General features: G+C 37.4%; 1 protein-coding gene across 4 annotated transcripts in view; it reads right to left on the bottom strand.

Annotated features, from left to right (window-relative positions):
* LOC129256736 (uncharacterized) overlaps positions 1 to 23,286 on the bottom strand; it is a 54,023-nt gene extending 30,737 nt beyond the window's left edge. The window contains exons 1-6 of one of the 4 annotated variants that reach the window (XM_054894906.2): positions 22,952 to 23,250; positions 21,303 to 21,390; positions 16,589 to 16,857; positions 13,286 to 14,030; positions 6,167 to 6,292; positions 1,888 to 2,045 (exon numbers count right to left, since the gene is read on the bottom strand). In XM_054894906.2, coding sequence (XP_054750881.2) covers positions 1,888 to 2,045; positions 6,167 to 6,292; positions 13,286 to 13,954 — 953 coding nt within the window. In that variant the 5' untranslated portion in view covers positions 13,955 to 14,030; positions 16,589 to 16,857; positions 21,303 to 21,390; positions 22,952 to 23,250. Of the gene's footprint in view, positions 1 to 1,887; positions 2,046 to 6,166; positions 6,293 to 13,285; positions 14,031 to 16,588; positions 16,858 to 21,302; positions 21,391 to 22,591; positions 22,611 to 22,951 lie in introns of those variants that run through there. The other 3 variants (XM_064097684.1, XM_064097685.1, XM_064097683.1) reach the window with 3 other exon arrangements.
* Between the last annotated feature and the right edge of the window lie 1,508 nt (positions 23,287 to 24,794).

Here is a 24,794-nt window from a genome sequence, read left to right as displayed (position 1 = left end):
CTAGTATCATACACACCAAATTAAATGAGCCTAGGTAAAGTTAAACTGAAGTTATCGCGTTTACAAAGACTTCAGAAGGGTAAAATAAAAGCATGTCACTGTGACCTTGACTTTGACCTTTTGACCTCGAAATCAATAGGCTTCCTGTGATCCATTCTAGTATCTAGTATCTAGTATCAGGGCTCAATCATTTATTAGTGGTCGTAGAGAGCTGAACGAGGTAACAAACTGCTTGGAATTTAATGCATTTACAGAAAAGAAACGGTGATTCTATGTTGCATATTGACATTACGCACAAAAACGCGTGTGTATATGTGCATGCGCGCACTAAATGTTGAAATGCTTAAAATAACCTAAAACATACCCAAAATAAATAGACGATTTTGAGCATTTTTCGTCATGACCCCTACATGGCCTTTGATGACATCGACAATTGACCTTTGACTTAACCCTAAAAGGCCTGGGGGGGGCGGAATCCGCCCCCCTCAACATTTTTCGTGATTAATCCGCCGCGCGAATTTTTTTTACCGCACCGCTCGCTGACTTTTTACTTTCAAGTCTCGTGCAACTTTTGAGACCAAATTTGCGATGCCCGGGTACGCGGTTACGAAATTACGCAACATTATGTAAGTGCATGTCAGACCCAAAATTGCTCAAAAACGTGAATTCATGTAACAAATCCAATGCAAATTGTGCATTTAGCCAAATTTCATGTATAATTATTTCTACTTTAACTGATGAAAATTAATAAATTTTGTCTTGTTTATGATCAGAATTAAGTCTGCAACAATTTCCATCAAAAAAACAATAAAAAACAAAAAGTAAAAAAACAAAAAAATACATACATGTAAGAAATTTAAAAAACAATAAAATACATAAGAAAAAATTTGCGATACAAAAGTTTTTTGATGTACATTTGATCAGAATCCTACAAAGAGTCTGAATAAAAAAATAGCAATTTTGGGTGCCATAATAAGTTAATTAGAGCAAATTTTTTATTTCATGCATAAATTAGTATAATTAATTCATTTAAAAAAATCTAATTTTTTCAGAAAAATCAGTCATACAGCATTGTAGATTTTATCGCACACGACCACTGTGCAAATTCTCGAGGCGCTCGTGCGATCAACGTCCGAGATCTCAGGGGGGGGGCGGAATCCGCTCCCCTCGGCTGTGAGATGGGTCCAAATAACCCGGCTCTTTTAGGGTTTAAGTTTATATGCTGTAAATATGATTGATTATTGAGGATCCGTTATGTAGATATGATTGAATAAAAAATCTTACTAAAAGGCGCCTAGATGACGTCATCGTGACCTTATGACATTGAAAAGCTTATTACAACATGTCTATGATAGACTTTATAGATGACGAAAAATTCTGCGAAATTGATATAGCCAATTCAGAGAAAAGTTGGCGACAAACAATGGTGCTAAAAATAAAGAAATAAAGAGATAAATAATAAAGAAAATTCTGACAAAATCAAGAGGTGATCTGTCAGAGACAGACCACCTAAAAATCATGATACATTCACAAATTTTGGCAAGAAACAGAACTTGCTATGGATAACGTTTTGCACCAATTTTGGGTTTGACATGCATTTATAAAATGTTATGTACAACTTTGGAACTGTGCACCAGGGCATCACAAATTTGGTCTCAAAAGTTGCGCAAAATGGCAAAACCGCAAAGCATCCCCCCCCCCCCCCCCCCGGCCTTGTTTTTAGGGTTAATAGTCTAATGTGCAAAGACTACATTCACAAGCTGTTACATGCAATATGCTACAGCTGATCTGTTGTACAAGGTTAGTATTCTACCCTTGCAATAAGTGTTAAACAATATTAAACACACTACATTTATTTGGGCAAGATTGGCCCTGATAGCTACTTACCTCGGTGTTGTACCAGTAGAACCAGGCATTTGACCAAGTGGTGCTAGGTAGACATGAATACGAGGAGCAGACTTGATAGCTACTACAGCTTGTGAATGACTGATACTCTTAAATACAACATTATTCACCTTGAGAATTCTTTCTCCTACTTTCATTCCCTGAAATGAGAGAGAGACAAAAAAAAAAGTGTTTATTACCAGCACTTTGTTTGAAATCATTTACACAATTGTACTCATTGCCGTACTTGTGAATAGAGCTACATGTAGGGCTGAATCTATTAAAATATCCACATGCAAAATTGCAATTACCAATAAAGAGAGCAGGGATCAAATTTTTATTTGCACTATTTTAACATAATGAAACAAAATGAAAATGTATTTTGAACATCATCATCATGCTAATATTATCATATCCTGTAACCATAGTACAGAATGAATCAAACAAAAAATATTAATATTCAGTCTGTAATTTTATAGCGTATATAGAACAGCTGATATATAAAAAAAAGTGGAGCGCCTCTGGCAGTCTCACCTGCATCACGCGATTCAATATAGCAGCAGTGCTGACTTTGAAAACTACTATAAAATAATTATTCACAAAAAACACAATTCATACAGTGCGTCCCAAAAAAAATGTCCCTCTGATATTCGGCTTAATTACTTCCAAAAATAAGAATTATTTTCAATGAAATGTATGGAACTAGGAAGCTCCTCTCATGTTCTAACTTCTATAAAAATTCAATTGGTCTCACTTCAGTGGTTTTGAATACACAGTCTATTATGTAACAGTGGTGCTTTTCAGCCCATTCCAAGTTTGCATGCATGCAGCACTGCTGTGTGTTCTGCACTTTCTATAGGATATCAACCCACTTTGACCATTCTGACCAGGCTGACCAAGGAATTCCCTGATCTGACCAGAGAAATCTCCATGATCTAACCAGGCTCATTAAATCACAACCTTGAGCATGTTCAGAAGGCCCAGTCAGAAGGGCAAAAACAGTATTTGACAGTTCATTTCATGTTTGATAACGGGAGATGTAATGATTGAGACAACGGGTCATGTCTGTTTCATGCCTAATTCCAACAATACTGCATTTTTGTTTTCATTCCTTTTTGTTTAGTTAATAAGCTACTGAAGTCAAGTTAATTCAATCACTGTAACTGTTTAAAAGAAAAAAAAGTTTCTTTTCGCAAAGGGTGATTAACTTGTGAATTCCCCTTTATTTTTCAGCTTATTTTCCTCATCCATCATTCACATTTTCTTTCAAGTTGGTTGATTCCCCTTATCAATCATCAAACAAACTTGTATTTTATGTTTCTTGTCCTTCTGAACATACCAAAGTAGCCTGGATATATTTAGGGAAATGTGCCTGCTCAGATCCTGGATGTAAAATGGAGGTTGACATGCCATAGACAATGCAGAAATGCATCAATGCTGCAAACTTGGAATGGGCTAAAATGCACCACTGTTACATAGCAGAGTGTGTATTCAAAACCGCTGAAGCGCGACCAATGAAATTTTTGTAGAAGTTAGATCATACAAGTGGAATGCCTCTGGCCGTCTCACCTGCATCACGCGATTCAATATAGCAGCAGTGCTGATTTTGAAAACTACTATAACTCGCACAAGATGTTCAGTGATACTTGGTTACTTTTATTTCCACGTTTTATGAACTAGACCAATACACTTATAGAGATATGATGGCAATTCAACAAATACCCCCAACGTGGCCAAAGTTCTTTGACCTTACATGACCTTTGACCTTGATCATGTGACCTGAAACTCGCACAGGATGTTCAGTGATACTTGATTACTATTATGTCCAAGTTTTATGAACTAGACCAACACACTTTCAAATTTATGGCTGTAATTCAACAAATACCCCAATTTGGCCAAAGTTCATTGACCCTAAATGACCTTTGACCTTGATCATGTGACCTGAAACTTGCACAGGATGTTCAGTAATACTTGATTACTATTATGTCCAAGTTTCATGAATCAGATCCATAAACTTTCAAAGTTATGATGGTAATTCAACAGATACCCCCAATTCGGCCAAAGTTCATTGACCCTAAATGACCTTTGACCTTGGTCATGTGATGTGAAACTCAAGCAGGATGTTCAGTGATACTTGATTAACCTTATGTATAAGTTTCATGAACTAGGTCCATATATTTTCTAAGTTATGATGACATTTCAAAAACTTAACCTTAGGTTAAGATTTTGATGTTGATTCCCCCAACATGGTCTAAGGTCATTGACCCTAAATGACCTTTGACCTTGGTCATGTGACATGAAACTCAGGCAGGATGTTTAGTAATACTTGATTAACCTTATGGCCAAGTTTCATGAACTAGGTCCATATACTTTCTAAGTTATGCTGTCATTTCAAAACTTAACCTCAGGTTAAGATTTGGTGTTGACGCCGCCGCCGCCGTCGCCGTCGGAAAAGCGGCGCCTATAGTCTCACTCTGCTATGCAGGTGAGACAAAAATGAGCTTTCTACTCATGAACATTTATTTGAGAATACTACCACATTTTAGAAATAATTCAGCCCTATGTCAGAGGGACATTTTTTTTGGGACGCGCTGTATAATGATACAATACTACGTTCATTGACAATAAATGAAATTTGACCTGGATCATGTGACCCAAGACTTATCAGTGATACTACTTGATTACCCTATAATCCACATTTCATAAACTATATCTATAAACTTTGAAAGTTATGACAATCTAATAATTACCTCCAAAATGACCAAAGTTCAATGACCTTAAATGACCTTTGACTTTGGTCATGTGACCTGAAACTCGTATGACATGTGCAGTGATATTTAATTACTCTTATGTCCAAGTTTCATAAATCAGATCCATAAACTTTCAAAGTTATGATGGTAATTCAACAAATACCCCTAACTTGGCCAAAGTTCATTGACCTTAAATGACCTTTGACCTTGATCATGTGACCTGAAATTTGCACAGGATCTTCAGTGATACTTGATTACTCTTATGTTCAAGTTTCATGAATCAGATCCATAAATTTTCAAAGTTATGATGGTAATTCAACAAATACCCCTAACTTGGCCAAAGTTCATTGATCCTAAACGACCTTTGACCTTGGTCATGTGACTTGAAACTTAGGCAGGATGTTCAGTAATACTTGATTAACCTTATGTCCAAGTTTCATGAACTAGGTCCATATATTTTCTAAGTTATGATGACATTTCAAAAACTTAACCTTAGGTTAAGATTTTGATGATTCCCCCAACATGGTCTAAGTTCATTGACCCTAAATGACCTTTGACCTTGGTCAAGTGACCTGAAACTCAAGCATGATGTTCAGTAATACTTGATTAACCTTATGGCCAAGTTTCATGAAAAGGGTTCATATACTTTCTAAGTTATACTGTCATTTCAAAAACTTAATCTTCGGTTAAGATTTGGTGTTGACGCCGCCGCCGCCGCCATGGAAAAAGCGGCGCCTATAGTCTTAATCTGCTATGCAGGTGAGACAAAAAATAATCATGACAAATGTTCTATTCTAAATCAGTAGAAATTGATAAGATTCCATACAAAGATTCATCAGTTCAATCTCTACAGGACTATATGGATTTGTTGAACAAGAACATTTCTTGGAAGGGGGAGGACAGATTGGAATTAAACCATTCTACGAAAAGAAAGAAAAATGCAATATTTTCTGTTTCTTACTGCACAAACAGCTCCTTGGTATTATACAGAAGTTATTATATTTTACCCATAGATACAAGGTAAAATTTCAAAGTAAATTTATCTACCTATACTCTCATTTCACATTTCACAAAAAATGGTACGAGAGTACTGTTTTTCACTTTTTATTAACAGAAAACCCCCCAAACCCCTAAAATGAGGTATTACTCATCATTCTGGGGCATGGGGTTCAATTTTTTAATCTTGTATTTCTTATTTCTTAATCCCTCTTGGCCTTACTTACACTAACTTCCCTTTGTGTCTGCCTACTCCTTTTCTTTCATCCCCTTCACTAACCTGATTGGTCTTCTCTACTCACTAATGCCCCTTTTGTCTCCTTGTTTCTAGTGTTGCTGTAGCTTGTTTGTGGTCTATATTATGGTTGTTCCACTTTATATGTTTGTCATTTTGCCTCCGACGAAGATTCTGCTAGGATCGAAAGCTTAGGCCCCTTTTTGACTTTATAATTTACTCCATTGGCTCTCTTTTATTAGATAAGCAGTTTTCAGCAGCTTCTTTTTGCCTTGTATAAATTTGTAAATATATTCAATACCTTTCGTTCAGCTTGGCCCCCAGCATCCACTTCAGAGACAAAGATTCCAGTGTTAAGATCAATTCCACCTCGAATACAGAAACCAAAAGATTGTCCATCTCGCCTCTCAAGTGTCACTCGCCGCACCTACAAGTTCAAACAGAATGCAACAAAACATCTAGAAGTGACACATTAGTGAATGGTGATGATCATGAACTACACAATATGGTGGCAAAGAGCTGAAATCAACATAAATCATTTCAAACTTTCATTGGGTAAAATTAATTACAAAAAGTATTAAATAGGGAAAATCATTAACTTGTAATTTTAATGAAACTTTTAATGAATTCTAATGTAAATTTCACTGACATTTCAAGAACTTGACCTTCGTTAAGATTTCAAAGATTTCTTGACGACCTAAATATACCAAAACTAAGTGAAAAAGTACGATCTTTGTTGGGTAAAAAAATAACAGAAAAGGAATGTTTTGATGTGATGTGTACTTTTTCTAATAATAAAACACCGGGTTCAGACAGTCTTCCAATAGAATTTTATAGATCTTTTTGGAACGATATCAAAACTTTATTATGTGCCGTTTTCAATGAATGCTATGAAATTAATTCGCTTTGCCCATCAATGCGGAGAGGAATCATTACCTTAATCCCCCAAAAAGACAAAAATATACTTCTTTTGAAAAACTGGCGCTCTATTTCACTATTGAATAATGATTATAAAATTTTGGCTAAGATCATTTCATTTAGGTTAAAAAAAGTATTAGACCAAATTATTCATGAAGATCAGTGTGGCTTCTTAAAAGACTGTTACATCGGCGAGAATATTAGACTGCTTATTGACACAATGGATTATTGTAAATATAGAAATATACCTGGTGTTGCACTCTGTATAGATTTCGAAAAAGCATTCGATATGGTTGATTGGAAGTTTTTTACTACAGTATTACGTAAGTTTGGTTTTGATGAATGTTTTGTACGTTGGGTACAATTGTTATACTCTAACATTGAAGGATGTGTTATCAATAACGGATTCTCCTCAAACCCTTTTCCAATAAAGCGAAGAGTAAGACAGGGGTGCCCCCTCTCTCCCTATCTTTTTCTTTTGGTAGTAGAAATTCTAGGTATAATGATTCGTCACCATAAGAATATAAAAGGAATCTCCATAGAAAATAATTAATTAAAATTAAGCCAATATGCAGATGATACTGTGATTTTTCTCCATCCCACCGAATCCAATTTGCAGATGTGTTTAAAAGTTTTGAATGATTTTAACTCTATGTCAGGACTAAAAGTTAATATTGATAAATGTAACGTCGTTAGACTTGGTAATTTTGAAGGTGTTCTTTGTGGAGATACTCCTTTCTCATGGCCAAGTGATTTCATTTTGTATCTTGGTATAAAAATTCCACTTAACAATTTCCATAATTATTATGAGCTCAATTACAAACAAAAACTGAAAGAAGTGAAATCGACACTTCGCATTTGGAATCTTAGAACTCTTACCCTATACGGCAAAATTGTGATTATAAAAACTCTTGTAATCCCGAAATTTATATATGTATTTGGTATAATACCGAATCCACCACACCCCTTTTTTGTTGAAATGCAACAACTCTTTTTAACTTCCTATGGAGTAACAAGCCAGATAGGATAAAAAGATCTTTACTTTACAACGATTATAAAGAAGGAGGGCTTAGAATGCCACATGTATTGAATTTTAATTATGCAATAAAAACAGCTTGGGTAAAGCGTTACTTAGACACGGATAACAATGGGAAGTGGAAACTGTTTTTGAAACGTTTACTTGACAGGTTTGACAATGTTTTTTTCTTTCAATGTAATATGAAGTCTGTTGATTTACATATCAACTTTGACAATGTATTTTGGAAAGACGTTCTTGATGCATGGACTTTTTATAAATACTACAACCCTGTAAAATTTAAAGAAATTATCTCTCAAACTCTTTGGCTTAACTCACATATCAAAGTTGATAAAAAATAATTTTATACAGAAACTTGTTCCAAGCTGGTATGCGATATGTCAAAGATGTTTTAATGTAGACGGTTCAATTTATGTCATATGAACAAATATGTGATAAATTTGGAAATGAATCGTTTTTATGCTATTTTTCTCTTTTACATGCTATACCATTAGAATGGAAAAAGTTAATAAAAAATGTCCATGACATCAATCACGATGATCACATAGTAGATGAAAGATTAGGTCATTTTACGAAAAGTAAAAAGGTCACAAAATTGTGTTATAATACTTTTTTAGAAAGGAACATGTCCCTTTCGACATGTCCCTTTCGATGACGAACCCAGAAATCAAATGGCAAGATGATCTGAGTGATAATTTGTCAGACTCTCATATTTGGAACTCTCGCTTCTTTCTTTTATATAAGTCATCAATTGATAATAAACTTCGAAACTTCCAATTTAAATTTATTTACAGAAGAATTTCAACACAAGATTTTTTATTCAAAATTGGAGTAAAAGATTCTCCTTTATGTAATTTCTGTGAAAACCACGTTCAAACAATTGCTCATCTATTTCTTAGATGTTAATATGAAATTTCATTTTGGAACGAAGTTCACGAGTGGTTGAAGGCCAAGCATAGTACACAATTCAGTGACATTGAAATTTATTTTGGAGTTATAACCCTCAATAAATTTCATCTTAGCAATATAATTGTGTTGTTTGCAAAATATTTCATTTATTCATGTAAATACAGAAATATTAAACCCACTTTTGCTCATTTTATGCTTGGTTTGGAAAAAATCTAAACAACCGAGAGAATTATTGCTTTTAAACGTAATTTGATGAACGTGCATAAAAAAAAATTGAATATTTTGTATACAAAATGAACCATTTATTTGAATTTGTTTGAAATGTAGGCTATTTTTACAATTATGATGTATCTGTGCATGTGATACTTATGTATGGAATGAGTTGAGAAATAAAAAAATCTTGAAAAAGAAAAAAAATTTCAAAGTTGACAGTGCCACTGAACATTGCAACTATTGTTACCCTGGTCATTGGAACATTTCTCTGTAGACGTTTCACCAACCACTGATGGCTTCATCAGGCAAATGAAACGTCAGCATGTCTTTCCATGTGAAACTGCATACAGATCAGTAGACCGTAGCGCCACTTGGTTCCCCAGGGGCGGGTAGTTAGTAATGTGGGAGACGGCTTTGAACTTTGCGTAAAATGCTGTCCCAAGCGTGTGATAGTATCAAGTAGAGAGCCTCTGGCAGTCTCACCTGTATTACGCGATTCAATAGAGCAGCAGTGCTGACTTTGAAAACTACTATAAAATAATTATTCACAAAAAACACCATTTATATAATGATACAATACTACATTCATTGACCCTAAATGACATTTGACCTTGATCATGTGACCTAAGACTTGTCAGTGATACTTGATTACCCCTATGTCCACAATTCATTAACTATATCCATAAACTTTGAAAGTTATGACAGCAATTTAATAATTGCCTCCAACATAGCCAAAGTTCATTAACCTTGATGAAATTTGACCTTGGTCATGTGACCTGAAACTCACACAGGATGTACAGTGATACTTGATTACTCTTATACAATGTGTACATTTTATGAATTAGACCAATACAATTTAAGAGTTATGGAAATGCAACAAATACATGTACCCCCAAAATGGCCAAAGTTCATTGACCTTAAATGACCTTGGTCATGTGACCTGAAACTCACACAGGATGTTCAGTGATACTTAATTACTCTCATGCAAGTTTTATGAATCAGATCCATCAACTTTCAAAGTTATGATGGTAATTCAACAAATACCCCCAACTTGGCCAAATTTATTTACCCTAAATGACCTTTGACCTTGGTCATGTGACATGAAACTCAGGAAGATGTTCAGTAATATTTGATTACCCTTATGGCCAAGTTTCATGAACTAGGTCCATATACTTCTTAAGTTATGAAAAACTTAACCATAGGTTAAGGTTTGATGTTGACGCCGCCGCCGCCATCGGATAAACGGCGACTATGGTCTCACTCTGCTATGCAGGTGAGACAAAAACCGCAAACCACCTCTCCAATTTAAAGTCGGCTTTTCCACCCTCTCCAAAATTACTTCCTTAACCCTCTCTCGAACCACCTGCTTTCTCTATCCAAGATCACTACATCCTTGTTGTTACAGGGGTGTCCCGTTGTGTTGAGGTGGGTGTACACAGCTGATTCCAGTACTGCTGCGAAACCAGATTTCCAGTGTTGGTACAAGTGAGCTCTTATGGACTGTTGTGTTTCACCAATGTATGAATCCAAACAATCAGTTTGCTCACATCTGATCCCATACACAAGTTTCTCTTCTTGTCCTTGGGAGGCTGGTCTTTGACATGCACCAGCAGTTGTCTCAGTGTTCTATGTGGCTTGTGTGATGTCGAAATCCCAAACCAACCAAAGGTACCACTGATCCATTCCGACAGACCTGCAACGTAGGGGATGGTAACCAGAGTCCTCTTGCGACGAGGTTGAGCTGTCACAGCGGTGGGCTGGTTGTCGGGACTAGACTGGGTGTTCAGCTGATCCTCCGAGGGCCTTACACATCGCTGTTGTTTGGGACGTGTAGCTTTCTGGAAGGCCCAACTTGGGTATCCTCACTTTCCAAGAGAGTTGGTGATGTTCCTCTTCTCAGCAGAATTGTTCTCTGGTTTGCTGACTACGTTATCCGCTCGGTGAAATATTGTCCGTATCACCGACAGCTTGTGCACCAGAAGGTGATGCCAGTTGAAGTGTACATGTAGGTATTGGTTGGTGTGAGTTGGCTTCCTAAAGACTTGGAAATCCAAACTACCTCTTTCAACTATCTTTACTTCAGTCAAGGAATGCAAGTTTGTTATCCTTACAGGCTTCCTGTGTGAACTTTATATTCGGATCTTGGTTATTAATATGCTCAAAAGAATCGCGGAGCTCTGCCTTATGAATGATCACAAAAGTGTCATCCACGTATCTCAACCATGTTAGAGGTTTTCTGCCAGGATAGCTAAAAATTGCCTTCTGTTCAAAGTCTTACATATAAGTTGGCAACTATGGGCGAGACAAGCAAGCCCATGGCACACCCATTTTGTTATATATAATGCACTCCCTTGAACAGGAAATAAGTAGTGTGCGAACAAGTGGAAACGGCCTCCACAATCTGATCAAAATTTAAATTGGTTCGGTCTTTCCAGCTGTCATTGTCGATCAAGCATTGGCGGACTACGGTGATGGCATCAACAACTGGGATGGAAGTAAACAAGGCACTTACATCAAATGATACAGTTGTTTCATTCTCATCTATCTTGACCATTTTAAGTTCCTCAACTAAATTCTCTGTGTTCTGGATATGATGCATAGTATTGCCTACTAAAGGGCCCAGAATTTGTGCAACCAATTTGGCCAGATTGTAAGTTACAGCGACAATGTTATTCACTATAGGATGTACCGGAATAGGAGCTGGCTTGTGAATCTTCGGAAGACCGTAGAATGGTGGTACTGTCGATTCCGTGGCAGGGGTGAGATGCCTGTTTAATTCATCACTAATGTCACCGTTAGCATGAAAAGAATTGATGAGGGCATAAATCTTCTTCCTATAGCCGTTTGTTGGATTGTAGTTGATCTGGCAATAGGTGTTTTCGTCCTTCAGGCATTTATCCTCGAAATTAGTTTTGTCAAGCACCACTACACATCTCCCTTTGTCCGCTGGAACAATGGCGATGTCCTTGTGTTTAGCCAACTCATCTTTTGCTAAACTCTCCTCTGCTGGAATGTTCACCGTGGGGAATTTGGCATGCTTGACAGCAGCACTAACGGTGTGTCAGAGTTCCTCCACCTGGGCTGTATCTAGCTTGGCTTTGTGTATAGCCGACTCAGTGCTCTGTGAAAATCTCAGTTATCAGCAGCCGGTGTGGAGTGATAGCAAATTTCAGTCCTTTGGAAAAAAATGAAGATAAATTTCTCACCCATCCAGTAGATTCTTGATTATTCTGGGCTCTGAACATATTTCTCCAATTATTATCTAAATCTGCACGTGTAGGATTTTGCCAATCGAGTAACGTAGAAAACTTCGCAAGATGGCGTTCCTTCGTTTTCTGGTGTTCCACTATTAAACTGCACACGCGTTGTATGGTCGTTGAAGGAAGCTATTTGGGAGAGGGACAGCAGGTGGAAAACCGACTTAGAATCGGAGAGGTGTTTTGCGGTTTTTACTATCACACGCCCGGGACGGGATTTACGCAAAGTTCAAAGCCGTCTCTCACGTGACAACTTCCCGCCTCTGGGGAACTAAGTGGTGCTACGGTCTACTGATCTGGATGCGGTTTCACTTGGAAAGACGTGCTGATGTTTCATCCGCCTGATGAAGCCAACAGTGGTTGGTGAAACGTCTACAGAGAATTGTGAGTTTCTACTTTACAATTTTCACAAAATTCCAGTAAAAGATTGATAACTGATTGAGTTTTTTGTATCACCATAAGAGCAAAAATAGACATTTTGGGGGTATTTTATAGTCCATCAAAGGAAAATTTGTTCAAATGTGACATCACATATCTTTGTCACATTGCCAATGGGAGAATCTCCATCTACTTAGCATGAGTGATCGCAATATTCAAATGCTCATACATGTAACTTTCTCCTTGTCTGGTTTTTCTCAAACTTTCTTTGATCTTATTCTTTGATTTTTCTATTTCCACACAAATCCACTTGTGACAAAGGTTTTATTTTCCTTTAACCCTATCTAGGCCGGGGGTTGAGGGCCTCAGAGGCCCCCCTCGACAATTCGCCCAATATTTTTGCAGCGCAAAATTTTTTTTGACAGCACTGCTCGCTGACTTTTTACTTTCAAGTCTTGCGCATCAAATTTGCGATGCCCAGGTACGCGGTTCCGAAAGTTTGTAAGTGCATGTCAGACCCAAATTTGCTCAAAAATGTGATTTCGTGTACAAAGTCAAAGCAAATTAAGTTTTCAACCAAAAGTCAAGGGGGGGGGGGGCCTCCCAGGCCCCCCCCCCCCTCCCGCCATATGATCTCCCAAAATACCCCGGCCTAATGCTGTCCTTCTGTTGTTGAACATGTATAGCAATAAATATGGTTTACATATACCTGGAGTGATTTAGGTGTAGCCTCCTGCTTGAGCTCTCCTAGTCTAACTCTTGGTGTGGAATCGCTACTTCTTTGGCTTGTATTGAGTACTGGGGGCTGTGGTTCACGAAATGCCGACCTACTGGCTTCATCCCCACTAACAGGCTGTTCAGGAGCATGATATGTCTTGCTACGCTTATGTTCCTTTGCTACTCTGGTCAGCTCTACAGCCCGTTGGCTTCCATTACGATGAACCTCACTGCGTCTGCCTTTGAATGTTTCCATGGTGTGTTCTCTGGCCTCTGCTAGGTTGTGCAGTTGTTCTACTGGCAATAAGACACGTGAAGAGGATTTTCTGCTCAATCCTTTGTTTGGACTTGTCACCTTTGCACCATCTAGTTTGTACTTCTCCACAAGCTTAGGTCTAACCAGGGTGCTGTAATACTCAAATTGCAGACGGGACAAGTTGTCAAAGTCAACTAAAAGGTCCTTAGGAATCATTGGAAAGATAAGAGTCATCAAATGCACTTTATCTGGGGTATCCAAAAACCTCTGGAGAGACGTGCAAAGTCCAAGCACTGACTGGGTCTCCCTGAATCTCCGGATACATATCTTGAGTGTTGTGCATTCTGAGTCAGTCAAGTGTTTATGGGCGGCTGTGCGTAGCTTGTATCCAGCCGAGTTTGCCATTCTGATCAATATTGTAGAATTTTCTTAACCCATTATGTGCTCATATTCTCTTTATTTTAAACAAGTTGAAGAAATTCTGACACAAGAAGAAAAACAAAACAAAACAATTAAATTATGATTTAAACAAATCAACAAGGTGACATCAGAAAATAAATTTCACATGCTTTTAGGATATATATATATATACAGTGCGTCCCAGAAAAAATGAAACCGAGATTTAGCGATGATTTATCATAACTTAATCATAAATAAAATAGACAAATGACCTACCAATGTAAAGCTTAGAATCTCCTCTTTCATCTGGTATTACTTAGATTATTCCTCATTCATGCATGAGTGAGCAAAAACAATTCGAAGAAAGGATGCCAAAAACTCATTTGGCGGGGGGTATCTGAATTTCAAAAAGAAAATCACATGACTAAAAAGTTCAATATCTTCTCTTTTCTTTGATACATAAGTCACAGAAAATGGTCAAGTAGTAAAAAAGTTATGATCCCTCGAAACAATGCTTGTATTTCCATAATTTCATTAAATAAACGTGTTTTCACCGGTTTCCCACAGAAGCTATCGCACGTTAACAAAAGACTTAATGCATGGCTGATCGTCAACAAAACGGAGTGTCGAGTGAGTTTGAACGCTAGCTAGCCTGTAAAACCTCTTCATTTTATGAAATTATTGAAATTCAAGCCTTATTTCAAATAACCAGAACTTTGTTATTTCTTGACCATTTTCTGTAATTGAGGTATTAAATTAAAGAGCAGATATTGAACTTTTTTAAAATGTGGTTTTCTTTTTAAAACCCAGATACGGCCCGCCAAGTGACTTTTTGGTATCTCCTTCTCATATTGTTTTTGCTCACTCATGCGTGAATGAGGAATAATCTAAGTAATTTCAGATGAAAGAAGAGATTCTAAGCTTTAAAATGGTAGGTCATTTGTCTATTGTATTTGCGATTAAGTTATGATAAATCATCGAAAAATCTCGGTTTCGTTTTTTGTGGGACGCACTGTATATAGACCAATTTAAGCTTCAGCTCTGTACTAATACTCTGTATCATTGGTTGTTTGTTGGCTTCATTTACCTAGCAACAGAGCCTAAAAGCCTTTTTTTTTTTTTTTTTGGTTAATACACATACCAAAAATCATCTTTCTTCCAAGTTCCGATAAATCTTATTTCTAGCGGAAATCCTAATTGGTGTCATTTTTCCCTTAACCCTATTCAGGCCAGAGAGGGGGGGGCCCCTTTAACTATTTTTGCCGTGCAAATTTTTTTTCTGAGCTGCTCGCTGTCTTTTTACTTTCAAGTCTTGTGCAACTTTTGAGACCAATTTTGCGTCACCCGGGTACATGGTTCCCAAATTACGCAACCTCATGTAAGTGCATGTCAGACCAAAAATTGCTAAAATACATGATTTTGTGTACAAAGTCAATGTAAATTGTGTTTCCAACCAAAAATCATACATGAATGACTATTTTTAGTTTTGCTGGTCTAAATGTATTCATTTGATGCTGTTTATGATCTCAGAAGAGTCCCAAACAAATTTTATTGAAAACTCAATGAAAAACAAAGGGTAACAAAAAAACTAAGAAAAAAAAAAAAAATACATAAGAAATTGATCTGATATTGCAAAGTTTTCATACACTTGCTAAGAATACCACAAAGATTTTCTATACCAAAAATTAGAACATTTGGAACTTTATTTAGGGAGTTAGAGGAAAAAGTATGATTTTGCATACCACATGTAATTATGCATAGATTAGCATAATCATGTAATAGCAATTTGCATGAGTTCTATACAATTTTGTAGATTATGTCCCCAACAACCTGCGTGCCAATTTTCAGTGCGATCGCGTGGTCGACGGATGAGATCTCAAGGGTGGGAGGGCCTGGAATGCCCCCCCCCCCACTGCCCATCTGAACTCCCAAAATACTCTGGCCTAGATAGGGTTAAAAAGGTACTTAACACTAATTGGCAGCTCTGAGTCTGTAGTACATAGACTGAACAATTGGATGCCCGTAGTTTAGAGACAGCCTTGAAGAGAAGAGGTAGAGTGACATGTGGTAGACGTATAGACTCTGTTTAATTCTCCTGGTAATTTTTACTTGTTCAGATCACAGAAAATATATATTCAAATTTTTATAATTTAATAAATAATAATTTTAATCTATGAATTGTTCTTCAAAACGGCACTTCGTAACATAGCTCATCGAAGCTACGTCATATCGAAGCAGTTCAAGGAGGGTCAAGCCTATTGTATTTGCAGTGTCTACGAATGGATACACGACATCGGTCAGGTAAGAAACTCTCATATTTCAAATGGTCATACCTTATAAATTTAATTATGTAATTTAATAAGATTTCAGTTAAAAAGAGGATTGGTAGTGCCAATGTTAAATATGATGGGAATTCCCTTCTTGTTTTGATAGTTCGCTAGGCACAGTCCCATATGCGTGTCTAGGCTCCGTGATGTAATGACAATATCAAAATCATAAAAAATATCAGGGAATCCTCTAGGCTACATCTTGCCGTCTTTGTTATCGTAGCCTACATGTAGCTACAAGACGCGTATAGAGCCTCATGAGCAGTGAGATAAAAAAAAAATACTTGCATCAGCCGATAAATATAAATATCACCTTAATGCTAACTTAAATATCCTGCATGCTAGACCAGTTGAAAAAACCCTAGTAGGGCCTAGAGGATCTAACTGTCAGATCTGAATCATGTGTGAATAGCCAGGAGGCTCTTGGAGATTAATGTCATATCACAAACGTGCTTAATCTCGTGGGAAAAATGACGGTGCTTGTAACGTTTAGTGCAATGGCATGCCGTCCCTGACTCCGTGGAGATTAAGCACATCATTGGAACGACTTCCATCTCGGCAAGAGTTCCATATGCACCCCCACTAAAATTGAAAATAAAAACATGGAGAAGGTTTAGAATAATATATCTAGTCCTAATATAGAACATATATGATGAGGGAGTGGAAATACATAGCAAAATATGGGCTTATGGCTTTATTCCGTCAAATTTCTAGCAGGATCTAGTGCGTGTAATTTTCCATAGACATTGGTTTATTTACTTAGTCAGTAGAGGGTCTGTGAGTCTAGACTAGTCAAACTATCGGCTGATAATCGTTAAAATACCTCTTCTGATATCAGCGCTTCTCTCTAGCATTGCGGGAAGAGGTCTTGACTGCAGATAGGGAGTTTGGTGACTTTTTAAAATCTTTAAGGAATCCAAACAAATTCGATATCATTGGAAAGCTTGTGAAATAAGAAAAATAATGGTGCTTCAATCAACTCATTGTCTGATATATTGACAGAGATATTCCAATTTACAGGGGGGAAAATGCAGATTTTGTTCTGTCAAAAAAAATATATCATAGGCTTGTTTGAGTGGGAAAGAAGATGGCTTTTTGAAATCTTGAAGGAATCCCAACAAATACATTGGAGAGTTTGTGAAATAAAAAGAATGGTGCTTAAACCAACTCATGATGTCAAATATTGACAGAGATATTTATGTTTAAAAGGAAGAACATGCAGATTTTTTTACAGCAAAAGTAGATTTTCATAACTTACACAAAATGCAATGAATGGGACTGTGTGATCCTTTTTTTAAGTGCAATTCTCTGCTATGGCCCATGTGAGGCAAGGCATGCCCTTGAATTAGATCTAGACCCTATAAATCATTTTATTCATAAAACTTTAAGTTAAAAGTTTCTCATGGTATAGGTTTCTATAGGGTTTTCCCTCCTTTAATGGCTTCATAATAATAATAGCCAATTTTTATAAAGCGCTTTTCCCTGAATGGCTCAAAGCGCGTTACAGCATATTATTACCCCGGTCATTGGATTCATTTCAATCCCGCACGAAAAGTGCACAATTTCCACTCCCTGGGGAGCATTCCTTGCATTCATCGCAGCCTCATTATGGCGCTGGCAAAATCAAACATACAATATCTTTCGCATCCTACCGGGTACCCATTTAGCACCTGGGTCGAGAGTGGCAAAGTGTGGATTAACGCCTTGCCAAAGGACGCTAGACCGCGGTGGGATACAAATGATTTGGAATACAACACAGCATCAATGAGAGTGGATAGGTCGTATAATGGACGAATGAAGACATGCATCATTTGGTTCATACAACACATTTTCTAGATTTTGTTATTTGACAATAGAGAGAGAAAAAAAAACAAGGCAAAAGCGATTTTTGTGTCTCGCCCACTTATAAAAATAACCAGAAATATCGTGATTTGCGAGGGCACGCAACAGAATTGTATCGAAACTTCATTGTGAAATGACTGGGATGGAATAACACTTGTCATAAAAGCCTTGCATGTAAACTTTAATGTTGACCCAAAGGTGACCTTTGACCTTACCATGTGACCTCCGACTGCAGCATATCATGCACGTCCCCCAAGTCCATCTACCATCCAAGTTTGGTTGAAAAGTGACTTACAGTTGCAGAGTTAGGTGTCATAAGAGAGTCTTGCATGTAAACTTTAACGTTGACCAGAAAATGACCTTTGACCTTACCATGTGACCTCTGACTGCAGCCTAACATGCAGGTCCCCAAGTCCATCTACCATCCAAGTTTGGTTGAAAAGTGACTTACGGTTGCGGAGTTAGGTGTCATATGAGATGAGAGTCTTGCATGTAAAGTTTAACGTTGACCTGAAAATGACCTTTGACCTTACCATGTGACCTCTGACTGCAGCATAACATGCAGGTCCCCCAAGTCCATCTACCATCTAAGTTTGGTTGAAAAGCGACTTACGGTTGTGGAGTTATGTGTCATTAGATTTGTGACAAACGGACGACATTTGGATCCCTAAGTCTCGCCTTCACCTCTGGTGGGCGAGACAAAAAATCAGATGGAATTAAGACATATTTTGCCTTTGTCCATTTTCTCTGAAAAAATTATTTTCCCCGTGTATGAAAACAGTTAATTGTTTTTGTTCTTTTGTGATGGACTTTGATTCATGAATCTGAGCGCGCATAGTCAGCCCTGTTGATGCGCTTACTACGATGCGCACAAACACACACACATACAAAATGTACGTACGCGTCCGTAACGTTGGGGAAGAACAATAGGAAACAAGATGGTGGCGTAAACATCGGGCAAGTCTCCTCAGTCTTTTCATAATATTTTTCTCATTTTTCGATGAATTCTTGTTTAAAAATGAAATTGATAGCATAGAAATGTCGGAAATGAATTTGTATCCCATTTACATGATTTAGGGCTAGATCTTTTAGAAGGAAAGTAGAAATCTCAGGGGCGAAAGTTTCAGGTTTTTTGCCAGTACGTGCAGATGAATGGGAAGGAATTCCTGGCTCCGTGGAGAGTAAGCATACATTAGTAAATGATTTTTACTCTCTAGGAGCCTCCTGGCTTATTGGAGTGGTACGTAGCTTTAGGACCCCCTACCATACAAGGAAAAATGAAAAAAATTTAAAATGTTAAAAAAACTCCTCGAAACGAGTTCAAGTCCCAACTAACTATGGTAAGTCCGGGGGGGGGGGGGGGGGGGTACTCGACCAAAAAAGTGGTAGGTATGTGCCGCGGGCGAGACAAAAAACAGGGGCCTTGGAGCGGGCTTATTGTAAAAAGGACACACATCGCACGATGTGCTTGCTGTCGCCAAGAAGACAAAGAAATCAAGATGGCGACGTAAACACGGCCGTAAGCTCTTCCCATCTTTTCATAACATTTTTCTCATTTTTTTAAAGGAAAATGAAACTCTTGGAGCAAGTTAGCTTTTGTGAAAGCAGAAAAATCAAAGAATAAGATCAACAAAAAATTGAGTAAAATAAGACTAGCAATAGAAGAGTTATGAGCATTTGAATGTCGAGATCACTAATGCTATGGAGATCCTCCAATTGGCAATGCGACCAAGATCTATGATGTCACAGATGAACAACTCTCCCCTTTTGGACACTGAAAATATACCCCAAAACATCTCTTTTTGCTCATTCTAATCATATGACAAACGATTCATCAATGATATAATGTTGTGAAACCTCTGTACTTGTCCTTTCATAACGAGAACACCTCAGCTCGTGATAGACTCTATAAAAGTGAGAATATAAGTGAAATAAGTACTAAAGTAATGAGGGAGTTGTACGTGTGTGACATCACAGATCTTGGTCGCATTGCCAATGGGAGGATCTACATGGCATTAGTGATCTCAATATTCAAATGCTCATAACTTTCTTATTATTCATTCAATCTTCCTCAAACTTTCAACAATATGTTTCTTAGATTTTTCTCTTTGATATGGATTCAGCTGGTTTCAAGGGTTTCATTCTCCTTTAATGAATTCTTCTTTAAAAATGAAATCGATATCGCAGAAATGTCGGAAATGAAGTTGAACTCCATGATGTACATGATTTAGGGCTAGATCTTTTAGAGGGAAAGTAGAAATCTCGGGGGCGTAAGTTTCAGGTTTTGTGGCCGTATGTGCATGACTATGCCTAAGCGTCCGTCCCAGGCTTCAATGGGGAGTAAGCCTACGTAGAGTAGATGATTTTTACTCCCCAGAAGCCTCCAGGCTAGTTCCAACTTACCCCGTATAGGGGTAAGTTGGAACGCTTGCGATGGTCTTGTTCAAGGTGGATTTTTTTCAGTAACCATCATAGAGTTAAAAATTCTATGGGGTACATTAATTTGTAGCCCCTAGATATATGCTTTAAGTTGATTTATAAAATAGGTGTAATATTTCGAGCATCGCGATTGGCCAATACGCGTCACATGACATCCAACTGTTTTTTGTGCACTGCACGGCAGTGCAAAAGGTGCGCAATGAAAATTGACATAGCACGCTCAAGCAAACCAGTGCGGTAGAAGTCCCGGAAGAAGTCCAACAAAACTGTACTGTAACTTTTTAAGAATTTGTTTGTGTTGCTATTTTATAAAACAAATAATGCACTTGCTCTGTCGTGCGTAAAAGTAAATGCAGAGAAAGCTTGGTTTCTTCAGATGGTGCACACTGGGCACTCGCCGCCAGCGGCTCGTGCACAGTGCAGCACCTATCTAAAGAAACCTCGCTTGCTCTGCATTTCCACTAACGCACTCGACTGCATGCATTATTTGTATATTGTTTGCTTCGTGAATAAAATCTATTTGGTTTTTACAGCCATTTTTGTCAAAAATGTTCCAACTAACCCCGGTCTCCCCTACTAAGAGACACATTTACACAAAGATGGATTTCCCTAGGAAATCCATAGAGGGTGAAATCAGTTTGTAGGGGTGAATTTTATTTATCTATGAACCTTCATGCGCCTAATGCGTATAAAGGGGTAAAAATTATTTCACTATAAATGGTATTAAATCATGAGACGTTTCTTACCAATACCAGACTGATCTCCTGTAGATCCCTCAATCCATTTGTCAACAAAGCAAAGACAATAGGCCCGACCCTTGAAGTTGAACCGCTTCTGTACATCCGGTTAGCGATGCCATTTTGAAGAACAATATATAAATAAAAATTATTATTTCACAAATACTAAAATTTAATACGTGATTATAAATAATTATTATACACTACTCATTTATAATCACGTATTAAATTTTAGTATTTGTGAAATAATAATTGGATAAAACCAGTAGAGGCGCACGGCCAATATGGGAGACTCTCTCCAATAGTACAATAGGGGAGACAATCTCCCACATTGGAGACTTGCTTTGCAAAAGGACAAAAGAAACAACACCAACAAAAGCATGATTTTTTCCACCCAAAATTTTGTCTCACTGAGGTCAGAAGCCCATTTGTTTTGTGTGTGATTGACAACAAAAATCCTTTTCAAAACAAAAGTAGAGGGTGAATTTTTAAAGTAGACGGTGAAAAGGGGTAATTTTTCATGAGGAATCTGCTTATCACATTTTTATTTGCCGCCAAGGTAATCCTTTTGCAGCAAATGTAAACAAAGGAAATTGGACTCCAAAACTGGAGACTGCCTCTGAAATTGGATACCCAAATTCTTTACAAGTCTCTGAGTCTGATATTGGAGATAATCTCCCACATTGGAGACAGTCTCCAGAGTCCAATATTGGCCGTGCGCCTCTACTGAAACAGGAAAGTGAAGTTGCGCGACAGCCGAAGTCACTGTTTTTTCCCTTAGTTTTTTTCCCAGTTTTGGTGCATTTCAGGCCAAAACGAAATAATATTCTTTATTTTGGAACAGTTCTTTTTTAGGCCCTATATATTTTTATGAAATAAAGACAAAAATCGATGAGCCCCGTCGGGGGATTTTGCATTGTTAACCCCCTGGCCCTAGGCCCCCTAAATATAATTTATAAATAATGGTGGCTGCACGATAGCGAGCCGTCTGTGTAAGACTCTTAATATTTTTTTATTTCTCCTCTTACTAAGAGAAATACAAAAATATAATAAAAATGTTTTTAAAAATGCTCAAAACAGACTGCTGCCAGCTGTCTAATGTTTTTGTCTTTTGACTAGACTGTAGACAGACAGGAATAACCGTCAAGCGAGCGTCGTTTCTGGGGATTTATTCAACAATTTCTGACATTTTAGTTTTTACTATAAATCCCTATTCAGTGAGCTGAGCCAACGCAGTTCAGCGGAACAACCAAAATACAGAGACTTAAGCTTTTGGTCTAGTGTTTGACTTGTATTACACGGACGAGTCCTGGGCTCCGGCCCGCAAAGCCAAAGCGGGCCGGAGCTCCCTGCCCCTGGGTTAGCAAATACCGTGACTGTGAACATTCCACATTCTACCGTGCATGAACCCTGTGAATGAGTCACCCATCGCAACGTTCCCAAGCACGCAGCCCAGGGCCAGGCCCATCGATAGTCAGTGAGTCACACTCAGTCAAGTGACAGTAACATAGCAACAATTAACAAATTCCCATGAAATGAAACAATGAGAATCTCTTCGAAATATTCAAGCATTCAAAATGCACACATATTAATATCATGAACATGTCATAGGAAACAGAAAAATACAAAACTCTGAATATCATCCTCCGTCGTCTTACCTTTCCATTCGATACACGCATACCTGCGCCTGTAGGCTGTAGTTTGCTTGCGGAGTACAGTAGCTAGCTAGCTAGCTAGAGCTTTTATCTCAGAAGACTGCTACTGATTGGCTAATTCATGCGACGCGCACACCCTCAATCATAATCTGAACCAATCATAATCAAGCAACAATGGAATTTCTATTCTGAAGAATAAGATTCCTGTCAAACTACGATCAGAAATCACCAAAAATATACAATATAGAGAGAGCAAGGAGATCTCGGTAGCACTTTTGACGACAAAGTACAACGAGCGGCGATGAAATGTCCAGCTCTACTACGTCACTCACAATGGGACGGTTCGCCGATGAATATTCATTAGATAGTGGTCTTGTGCATGTGTGTTTGTGTACAATACCGAGTGTGCATAACATAACCAAAGAGTTTTCAAATGGTGTGTGTGTATAAAACAACGTAGGAGTTTATTAAACAGAGAATGAGTAGTATAGTGTAGAAAATAAAAGTGTACAATAATGTTTTATAAAAGAGGAAATAATACAAATATATTATGGAGGACAATGTAAGATGAGATATGAGGCAAGTGTACAGTGAGGTTTTCAAAGAATGTATAATGATAACATATATGTAGAGGACAATGTAAGATGAGATGAGGCAAGTGTACAATGAAGTTTTACAAAAGAGGAAATAATACAAATATATATATGGAGGACAATGTAAGATGAGGTGAGGCAAGTGTATATACAGTGAGTTTTTTTTTCAAAAGTATTAATAGTAGGCCTAGAGGAAATAATACAAATATATTATGGAGGACAATAAGATGATGAGGTGAGGCAATTAAGTGTTCATTGAAGTTTTTTTTTCTCAAAAGTATTAATAGTAGAGGAAATAATACAAATATATTATGGAGGACAATAAGATGAGGTGAGGCAAGTGTACAGTGAGGGTTTTTTTTTCAAAAGAGGAAATAATACAAATATATATGGAGGACAATGTAAGATGAGATGAGGCAAGTGTACAGTGAGGTTTTATCAAAGAATGTATAATGATAAGATATATGTAGAGGACAATGTAAGATGAGGTGAGGCAATTAAGTGTTCATTGAAGTTTTTTTTCTCAAAAGTATTAATAGTAGAGGAAATAATACAAATATATTATGGAGGACAATAAGATGAGGTGAGGCAAGTGTACAGTGAGGGTTTTTTTCAAAAGAGGAAATAATACAAATATATATGGAGGACAATGTAAGATGAGATGAGGCAAGTGTACAGTGAGGTTTTATCAAAGAATGTATAATGATAAGATATATGTAGAGGACAATGTAAGATGAGGTGAGCCAAGTGTACAATGAGGTTTTTTCGCAAGAGAAAATAATACAAATATATGATAGAGGACAATGAAAGATGAGATGAGGCCCCAGTCAGCAAAATATATGGGGCCCATATGGGATTCTCTGGGCAAATCTGGGCAAAAATATGGGCCCCATATGGGCAACACATATGGGGCCCATATGGGAATGTACGGGCCCCAAATGACCCATATGGGTCCTATATGCCGAACTCAGGGGTTTTTTACACAGCAGGGGTATAATATAATATTTTTTTGTTAATTTTAACATAGTGAGTAGGCATAAAAAGCTTGACCCCACTAGTATTCTTTTTCATTGTACAAACCTTTTTAATTTACGAATTGAATTTCATTGATCAAATATATACTTTAATTAACTATTTATTGCTAGGGAACCCATACTAACAAGCTTTGCTTTCCAGTGGGTTCCCTTTTTTTATTTCTTTATATTATATTTTTTGTGTTTTGCTATACATTGTAACTTTTGTTAAATTTTGGA

This window comes from Lytechinus pictus, chromosome 3 (genome assembly GCF_037042905.1).
Source record: "Lytechinus pictus isolate F3 Inbred chromosome 3, Lp3.0, whole genome shotgun sequence".
Classification (NCBI taxonomy): Eukaryota; Metazoa; Echinodermata; class Echinoidea; order Temnopleuroida; family Toxopneustidae; genus Lytechinus; species Lytechinus pictus.
This window is presented reverse-complemented; position numbering and strand designations above follow the sequence as displayed.